The sequence below is a fragment of the Taudactylus pleione genome, unplaced genomic scaffold (assembly GCF_031769625.1).
Source record: "Taudactylus pleione unplaced genomic scaffold, aTauple2 ptg000120l, whole genome shotgun sequence".
Lineage (NCBI taxonomy): Eukaryota > Metazoa > Chordata > Amphibia > Anura > Myobatrachidae > Taudactylus > Taudactylus pleione.
Genome location: NW_028284522.1, coordinates 6,483,526 through 6,493,921, shown reverse-complemented (window position 1 = coordinate 6,493,921; position 10,396 = coordinate 6,483,526). Strand labels below are relative to the sequence as shown.

General features: G+C 40.4%; 1 protein-coding gene across 1 annotated transcript in view; it reads right to left on the bottom strand.

The window, feature by feature from the left end:
* Nucleotides 1-908: 908 nt before the first annotated feature.
* LOC148524198 (carboxypeptidase B-like) overlaps nucleotides 909-10,396 on the bottom strand; it is a 33,324-nt gene continuing 23,836 nt past the window's right edge. Inside the window, exons 7-11 of the mRNA XM_088472085.1 lie at nucleotides 6,217-6,327; nucleotides 6,020-6,110; nucleotides 4,807-5,009; nucleotides 1,527-1,611; nucleotides 909-1,093 (exon numbers count right to left, since the gene is read on the bottom strand). Coding sequence (XP_088328211.1) covers nucleotides 909-1,093; nucleotides 1,527-1,611; nucleotides 4,807-5,009; nucleotides 6,020-6,110; nucleotides 6,217-6,327 — 675 coding nt within the window. The remainder of the gene's footprint in view (nucleotides 1,094-1,526; nucleotides 1,612-4,806; nucleotides 5,010-6,019; nucleotides 6,111-6,216; nucleotides 6,328-10,396) is intronic.

The following is a 10,396-nucleotide window of genomic DNA, read 5'->3' as shown; positions in this document are numbered from 1 at the left end:
ACCCCCAGTGTCACATGGACCTCATTTATGCATTATTGTCCCCCACAGGCAATAAACCCTCTATGGAAAAATATTCCCTATCTCCCCAGTGCCAATAAAATCATATGTGGGTTTAACTATCCATACCCAAAAGTTATAGATTCTCCCTGTGGCTTCCCCAGTGACACTTATCCTTACCTCCCCCCCCCTCATGCAGAGCATAGCTGATCTCAGCACTCTGAGTCCTGAGTCCAGAGATTGTAGAAATAGTCCTCAGAGAGGAACTTCATTTAAGTGTTCAGCGAATGCTCTTCAGAATGCCTTTTTCACAGCGTTCTGGGGGGCAAAATTGTCAGTGATGTCAGTGGTCAGAAATAGCTACATCACTGCGAAGGGCTGGAACAGCGACAGAAAATCAGTTCTGTACACGGGCAAGCAGCAGAGGGCATGGTGACATTGGATTCTACCAAGCCATCTGGCATTAGTCACATCCCATGTGACCACGGAAGTTAAATGGCTAGAATAAAAACAATAAGTGCCCCTATTCAAATAATGAAGTGCTGCAATATTGTTAAAATAAATAAGTAGTGCCCTCGCTTTGTTTAAAAAAAATGGCTGCAAACTAATTGTTTTTTTCAAAAAAAGTATAACCCTAATGTAATCCAATGGGAAATGGGGAAAAAAAACCACATTGGTCTCACTCAACAAAGAGCCCGGCCAAGCAATGAGTTTTAAAAAAATTTAAATAAAAAAAGGTTGCTCGGCTTGTATTATGTATATAAATTAAATTTTGATTTGCAAATTAAATGAGGTTAATAAGAAACAATGACATTATGATTTGATAGTGCTCAATATATAGTTTATTTAATTACTTCCTTTTTGGCTATACAATGAATTAGACAAAGTTGTCCATACAGAATGTATTGTTATTAGGCATTATTCAGCACATGATTTGCAATGTGTAGGACGGCCAATGTTGTTTCTTCACATGTTTCTTTAATTTCAGACTCAGGCAGTATAAAGCCATATTTTCCGGTGTCACGTAGCTCAAATGTAAAGGAAAGTTTAATACCCATATCATAAGCCCAGTCATCAGAGCCTCCAGCTGCAAGGTCTGTGATAATAAATAAATACATTTATACATAAATGAAAAAATATTTTAATGTTTGCAATGTACTATGTGGTAGTAAAAGCAACAGATGATGTTAGTTCATACCAGTAATGCTTGCGGGCTTTGCTCTTTGCTGGCCCTCTAGCTCTTTTCAAAAACTATAAATCTCAGGCACTTCCACCTACAGTAGCTGTGACAAGGACATCAGTGGATTCATCTGATCCCTATACTAGTGTTGTGAGGGCTGTGGCCATGGCCTTTTGTCAGTTTCGGGGCTCTTTGCAGAATGTGTGCACCACCAACAGAAGGGAATGTAGTTACGCCATCTTGGGGTACTGTTCTCAAAAGCACACTTTATTTTACATGATGGCATACTGTAATACATTATCTATTATAAAAATAAAAGTATTGAACATAGAAGACAAAGACAACTTACAGATGGTTTTTCCTCCAGGTCCATAAGTGTAAATGGTTCCATATAAAGCGGAGAGGGCATTAACCGCTCCTTCTGAGAGAGAGTTCTGCAATAGAGAGGTATAGAGATGCTGCTATAGATAGGTAATGTCACTTGATTAAACTCATCCACTTAAATCATTTTGAAAGCCCAGAAAACCATATTCTTTTTTGTAAGATCCATCTATACACTTTAACGTTTTTATCATCAGTGCTTGGGCTACAGTATGTTGTATGAAGATGAAGACTGATAAACGTTGATTTCTGTAATTTCTGCAAAAAAAATTGTCAGTGAAGTATAACTGAGGATCATATGAACCTCTTTTCATGAATACAGGTAACCCAGCAGACCATACTGTGCTACAGTACCTCACCACTTTCATCAAACACCAGAGGGCGATGGAGTAAAGCCTCTGCCTTATTGCCAAGGGTTGGATGCTATAAGTAGAATTGACATTTGTGACTTTATCTTTGCGTGTTTGTAAGTAATTCACTACCCCAACCATGTTACCTAGCTTAGTATTAAATGATGTAAGGAGCCTGGTACTACTGTATATGATGTCAATAGCCTGATTGAAAATTCTGTTTCTTTTCTGTCTCTAAGTTAGAAATAGTTTTTGGGGCTCTTTCACTTAATTATTCTAACAATTTACTGTAGTGAACTAGACCAGCGACCTAATTAACTTACTTTACATAGTTAATTTACAATTTAACTTAAGTTTACCCTATAGTAAAAATGTATGTATGCATAGTACAAACCTAAAATTATTATGAAGACGTAGATCTAAAACAACAAACAAACAAACACAAAACATCCCGAAAGCAAACACATACAATAAAAAATTCTCACTATTTATCGGCTTGCTGGTATTTTTTTATTTTCTGTTTTAATTTGTAGCAGGACCAGCTCCCATAAAAAATAATTATATTTCTCACTATAGCTTCATTTATATCAATGAGTTTTATCACTGAAAATGAGTGATAAAACTCACTGTGTAGGATAAATGGTGCTCCAGCCAATCATCTCTCAACTGTCATCTGTTTTAAAGATGACAGTTGGGAGCTGATTGGCTGGAGCACCATTTATCCTACACAGTGAGTTTTATCACTCGTTTTGAGTTATAAAACTCATTGATAAATGAGGCCTGATCAAATTATTTTTATGGGTCTGTACTGTGGTGTCGCAATCAAAGATGGACATCATTGCTGCTTATTGAAGCTTAGTACTACCCTTTGCAGACAGAAGCTGGGGCTTCAACGTGATATTCTGCCAGGTTATTGAACATGGGTCACAGCTCCTACACCTTTTTCACACTGCACCTTAGTGCCGGGTTATACCCAGGTTGACCTCTTTCGCACAGAACCCGTGTCAGCCTTGCAAAATAGTGTAGAGTCATCAAAAGTAGATGTTAACCGTCTGACATCATCACTGTGTTCTAGAGCGATCCAGCTACATCAATTACCAGCTTGATAGCGCGACTCGGGTTGAATAACCCGAGTTGCACCTTTCACACTGTAAGCTTTCCGGGTCGGTCCTGGGCACAATCCTGGTAGCGACCAGGGTAGAGGCCCCGGCAATATGGTCCCGGGTAGACCCTTTCAGACAGAGAAAGGACCTGGGTTGACCTGGCTTGCCCTGGCAAATTCCCATGTCAAAATCTCTGTTTGAATGGTGTATAAATAGGTTATTACATTCAGGGGCGCCGAGAGTGGGGGGAGTGGGTACAGATTATGCGGGCTTCCTGAGGGGCTCGGCGGGGGCCCGGGTCCGGCAGCGCCACCCCCCCTTCCCTCACAGCAGCCCAGCACACAGCGTGTGCTGAGCTGCAGTGGGAGACTGCTCGTGGCTGCTAAGCAGCAGCCACAGCAGTCTCCTATGCCTGTGGGGGGGAACGATCACACTGATCGCGCCCCCCCTGGTTTTGAGCCGGGCTGAGGGGGCTCAGAGCGCCCCCCCTCCCACGATTAGGCCACGCCCCCTGTTACCCGGGCCCGCCGCGGCTCTTGGCGGGTCTGATTACATTGCGTTGCATTATAGTATGTGCCATGCAATGTTTGCTAGGTGGGGTGTTTTCCCATAACCTGGTGTCAGTGTTGCTTTGGTTAGAGGAGATGCAATTTTTTGGCTGTAGTACTACAATTTATTCTGTAATATTGGAATATGTTTATTCTTTTAAAACATAAAAGTAGCTATAAACTAGAGTACATCATTTAAGTATAATCAGTGCTTTTTGATATTTATTTTTTATCTTTATTTAATGATAGCATTTCTTCTTTGTTCATTAGGATCAACTGTGTGTTCTAAGGAATAAAATATAAAAACATAGATGTTAAGCATATCTAAAAGCCATTATGATGTCTGTGCCTCTTACAATTAATATAATTTTAATCTAAACTAGGGTATATGTTATTCCATAGAATAAGCACATAATACAGTTGTGGACACAATACTGATATTTACACAGATAGAGTGATTGTGAGCTATTGCGCATGCGTGTAAGCCGCACTGCACACACACGGCGATTGAATTGCAATCACGCTCACACAGAGGATTCACTCGCAAAGTCAATTACAGGTAGTAATAATTTGTTGGAGGTATCGGGGGAGGGTTACAAAAACATTTTCTGGGGGTCAATAAATTAGCCACTGCGTTCATGCCTGATATTTAAAAGGGCAATGCTTTTATTAGCAAGGCACGGCTAGTAAAAACATTGCCCTTTCAAATATCGGACAAAAACAAAATCAAAAGTGCTGGGTTATATAACCCCATGCTTCATAAATAAACCACTATAAGTGAACATGTGTACAGCTATGATGTGATGCACAATTCAGGAAAATTTTAAAAATTACTGTAATTGCTTCCTGTGGCGGAGGCCTAAGTCCCGCCATGTGTTTAGCGCCATACTGCGCAACAATGTTAGGTGTATGAGGGCATCCAAGGCAGTTCCAACCTTTCCCAACCACCCGCTCCACAGCTCCTTGCCTGTAATTAAGCCCACCCCCCCAAAACCATCCAGCCAGTGCATACCGGGGCTCTGATGCAAGGGGCATGTGCCTTGTGAGAAATCCACCACTGGTCTAACATCTGTATTTAACCTTTCAGTAATCAAATTGTGCTATGCTGTGTTACTCACGAGCCAAAATATGTCTGCTAAATCTGTCTTTCGGGGTAAGTTCTTAACTTTCTCAAAATGTCTCATTTTAATTAATCAGGCCTAATTTTTCAAAAATATGACACATCAGTATTTCTTCTAAGTACTCACCAGCTCATCATAATTCTCTGCTAGAGCATTCTTGTAGGAGTAGGGGAAAAGCAACATCTGGGAATAGGAGTGAACGGTCAGGTAGGCTTTGATTGAGGAGAGGTTACTGCGGATGAAATCACCCAGTGCTTTGGTTTCACTCTCTGACTCAGGAATGGTGCCACAATAAATCTCACTGCAAGGACTTGATGATGCTCCAGCAGCTTAAAATCCATAAAAGCAGTTTGACTACATGTGTTTAACTTTATTACCTGTGTCATTTTATTATTCCAAAATAGTAAATATGTATTAAAAAAAAGAAAACATATTTCACGTGTAAATAAAAATACTACTAATAAAAAAAAAATATATATATATATTACCATAATGCAGATTGTCAAATATTTGCAGAAGAAAAATGTGCGCATTGAATTTATAATTAGTTCAAATAAATCTTAATTTTCAAGAATTAGCACAGGCAGTCTCATGTCAGCAAGACTTTTTGTTCAATACAATAAACAAGCAAGTGTTTTACTATCCAGTATTATTTACTGGCCATTTGAATTACCTTTCCATTACATTCAGTACATGAGAATTCAAGCTATCCCTTCCTATTCACACCAATAAATACAAGCAATACTCTAAAGGGAAAATACTGCAAGCCATACGAAGTAAGGGGTTATATTTTACGTTAATGTGATCTGTCACCTACATACTCTATACAGAAAGCAGACTTTATGTGGGCATTAAAAATAAATATATGATTAAGATGGCTCTGACTGTAATTAACACTATGATTATTTACAATTTTTAATATTATCATTATTATTATTATCATCATATTTATTGGTGCATGTATACAGAATCAATATTTTCCACTTATATAAATATATTTAAATATAGCAAAATAAACAGAACTGAGAAGACTCTGGTCACAGATAAGTACACTGTATGGTGTATATTTACTAATGGTCAATTTTAATCGAATTTGAGTGAGTTAAAATCGATGAAAATCTATCAACATTGAAAATCTATCAACATTGTTTCTGAGGCTAAATCACACATTTACTAACAGACATTTTTTTATTTGTATTTTTAAGTATTAGTACATGTGTGATATAGCCCCAGAAACACAACATCTATTTTGATCGATTTTAAATAAGTAAAGTCTATTAGTAAATATACCCCTAAGTGCTTAGAGTTTTGACAACATTTTTCAGTACATATAACTTACTGCACCATCCTGCATCAAAATTTCTGTTTGGGTCAGTACCAATACATTTGGAATTCTTAGTAGGAGAACGAGTCTTTCTCCACATACGGTCCTGTAATAAATATTGCAATACAATAACAATTTGTGAGAATTATCTTTCTAGCGAAAGAAAGTTTAAAAAAATAAATCAATAAAGTTATTAGAACAATCCGACTTACATCAGTCCAGGTGTACACGTAGCCATCAACATTTAGGACGGGTAGAATATAAAAATCCAGTTTGTCGAGAAGATTGGTAAATTGAACATCGGAGCCATAAGAGTCAATAGCCTTTAATGTAAATATGGAATGAAATCACCTTATTATAAATGATATACCATTGGCAGAAACAATACTTTCCTAACTATTTGGATACTAAGGGCCTTATTTAGAGTTGGATGTGTGTACATTTTTATGGTGTAAATATACATATATCTGTGTTGCAAATGTATACCAAAATGAGATCATATTTAGATTTCTGCATATCTTAGACTCCCCTTCCTTATGCCTGGATAGGACAGTATGATTTGAGTACAGTAAGGGCATGTACACATAAGCCACTTGACATGCAACATATTGAGACCAGGGAGAGTATCCACTACAGTGCTGGCTTACATAAATGGAGACGTTGCCCATAGCAACCAATCAGATTCTAACTATTATCTTCTAGAAGGTGCTAGATAAGTGATAAGTACAATCTGATTGGTTGCTATGAGCAACATCTCCACTTCTATAAACCCGCACTTTAGTAAATATATCCCAGAAATCTGGGGCGCCTTAAGAGAGGAGAGGGCCTGTGTGCACTAACCGTGTGGGGCCCCTTCTTCTCTCCCTGGTGGCAAGCAGCCGACTGACGTGGCTGGCCAGCCACCGGAGCATTACTAGACTCCGGGCACTAGAGTGTGCCCAGAGTCTACTGTGCATGCACAGAACACCGGAAAAATGGCCGCGACGGCCATTTTCCGGTGTTCTGAGCAGCGCTGACACCCGGACAGGTGAGTTTAAAATAATATGGGTGCAGGGTGTGCGGTGCGGGCCCCCCCTGGACCTGGGGGCCCCGCACACACTGCACCCATTATAGATACGCCCCTGCCAGAAATGCTACTTTGGATGTGTACATTTTATAGATATTGGAGTCCTGGTGTAAAGTTATGTTAATGATGATACCAGCAGCATTCTCTAACCAGTGTTGATTGACTGCTTCCTTATTGTTACTTCCAGCTGATAATAGCAGGGCCGTTGAGAGCTGACAAAGAGGGTGTGGCCAAATCAAAGATGTGTGACCACAATCCCTCCAAAAAAAACATTGGAAAAATACTATACGCCGTACACTGCAAACATTATCCCCCTCAGCAGCTGACTCAGGGCCCTGCCGGGCCCCTCCAAACAAGCCCGGGCCCAGGTAATCAGTATACATCCCCCATCTAGGTGCCCCTGGATGGTAGTTAATTTATTAGTATTGTGTTTATATTATGTCAAGTTGAGAAGTAAGAAGATTCCCACTGGGAATATAAAGCAGTAAATACTGGATGTGGGAGGTGTTTGTATTTCATTAAATTGTATATAGAAAATATGTCTTTGACATCTATTAATAACACTATACTCTTGTCATACACTGCTGGCACATGGCATACTGTTTCCGTGGGTCTCGGCCTCCTGTTAAGGCCTCCTTGCTGTTGCATATTCCTCTGTTCATTCAATGTCCCTGTCAGGGCTGGTGCAAGGTTTCTTGGCACCCTAGGCAAAGCTTCAGCCTACTGTCGCTCCGACCAGAAATAGTAATACCCCCAATAATGTTATTATTGTTTCAATTTGTTTTATTTAGGGCCCTTGCTTATGTTCTTTATCTTTTTATTGTTATACCCAATTAACGGTTTGGGTATGAAATACCGACGGCTTAAAAGCCGCCGGTTCAAATCCCGACGCTGAAAGCCGACAGCAGAAAATCCAGACGCCAGCTGGTAAGTATAGTTAACCCTCCCCTCTCCCTGCCCTAACCCTCCCTTGGGGGTGCCTAACCATAAGACTCCAGGGGTGGTGCTTAACCCTAAGTCCGCCCCTTGGTGCCTAACCCTAACCCCCCCTCTCCGCACCCTAAACCTAACCCTCCCAGTGGGGCCTAACCCTAACCTCCCCCTGGTGGTGCCTAACCATAACCCCCTCCTTCCCCTAGCCTAACCCTAACCCTCCCAGGGGGTGCCTAACCCTAAGTCCTCCCCGGGAGTGCCTAAACCTAACCCTCCCCCCATGGCTAACATCTCCCAATGCCCGGCTTACCTACATTCAGAATGCCGGGCATGGGGATTTTGGCGTGGGGTTAATGATAGGCATCAGTATTTAGACGTCTATCTTTAGTCCCATGCCGGGCTTTCAGTGTTGAGATTCTGGGGGTCGGCATTCTGGCCATCGGCATCCTGACTGCATCCCCAATTAACATAGCTGTACTCTTCCTATAATGCCCCCCTTGACTTTACTCTCCTTATAGTGTTTGTATTTGCTCCTCTTGTATGTACACTCCTTATAGTGGCCATCTGTATTCTTGTGTATGTGTCACTTCATTTTGTAATAATTTTCAAGTTTACATTCAGGAAGAAAATACCTTTAACTCTAAATGGGATCATAAATGAGCTGTCTCAATTCAACTCAACAGAACATGGCACTGTAAACTAGCAACAGCCTGCTAGGCCAGCTTCAGAGTTGCATGGAAAAGCATATGCAAGTGCGGCTGCTTTACCTAATCAAAAATAATTGCAGATCTCCGCCTGTATTCAGAGTTGGCCGGATTTTAGCACCCGCAGCGCCCAATCTATCTGCTGGTGAAAGCCGTCTTTATCCTCAGCAGCATGTATTTGCACCAGCCGTATCCTTGGCGAAAGAAATCCATCTGAAGACGGACAGATCTCTGCATATACTCACTTCTGAATAGCCCACAAATTTCTTACATGCCCACAGAACACTTATGCGACGTGCAAACACAATGTCTTCTCCTGATTATACCCACTCAGTAGCAACTGGAAATGTTAATGACATATGTGCGACTTTGAATTTCCCCGTAGTTACTATAACTTGTATATGCAGGACCCAATATATGCTCAGTCTTCTAATAATCGCGAGATTCATACGCAGAGGGAATTGCATACATCTCTCGCTTTCTGTTTGGCTGCACTTGTGAGAAACTATTTAAAGAAAGTAATTAGCAATAATTTTAATAATGCAGGTTCACATAAGATTTCATTTTAGTTAAAGTTGAGTTTCCACAAAGACTGTCCTCAGACAGCAGAGGCACAGTGGCGTATCTATAATGGGTGCAGTGTGTGCAGGGCACACGAGCCCCCCAGGTCCAGGGGGGCCCCACACCGTACACACTGCACCCATATTATCGGGTGTCTGCGCTGCTCAGAACACAGGAAAATGGCCACCACGGCCACTTTCCGGCATTTTGCGCATGCGCAGTAGACTCCGGGCACACTCTAGTGCCCAGAGTCTACTAATGCTCCGGTGGCTGGCTAGCTGTCGGCCACCAGGGAGAGAGGAGGGGGCCCCACACAGGGAGTGCACATGGGCCCCCTTCTCTCTTAAGACGCCCCTGCAGAGGCACATGGGTCCCCTAACTGTTGTCAATTACTTGATTATCAGTGACATATTTAAAAAACTTCTTGCCTTAAAAGCCATAGCGAAATGCGCGTCAGTGTTTGCTAGATGTGTTATTAGTAACCTCAGCAATAACCGGCATTTATAAATACCCATGTGCACATAAATAAAGAGGACACTTGCAAACACATCTAGCCTTTTTTTTAACTACCTATTTTCCACATTATCTGTATATATTCTGTCACTTTCCCCATATATATCTGTCATTTTAAGATTTTACTAACTACTGTATTAGAAGATATCTGAAATAATAAAAATTTAAAAAAATATAGCAAATAAAGAAATTAAAAATATCGTATTAAATAAAGAATTTAAATTTATATATAATAGACAAGACAATAAAATATATGCAGCATAAACAACATTTGTTGTTGCACATAGGTGCTTTGTTTGGGATAAGGTTATTTTGGATTGAAAGATTTTAGATTTGAATAAGTGTATTACAGTATATTTTCATTAAGAGGATTTGAGTGCACTCATTAAAGTAGTCTGTCTTTCTTATGTATATTAAATATTTCAAAGCCTACAAATACAAATGTAAGCACAATAACTATTAAATTCCTTTGTATTGTCTGTTTGACTAGAGTTACACTGTTTGCTGTAAGTGTTTATCTCCTTTTTACTTGGATGTTCCCAGTTTTCAAATGTGAATGGACCTGTATCCGATTCACTTGAATGTTTGTAGCAGGAGATGAGAGTGCTGATCTTG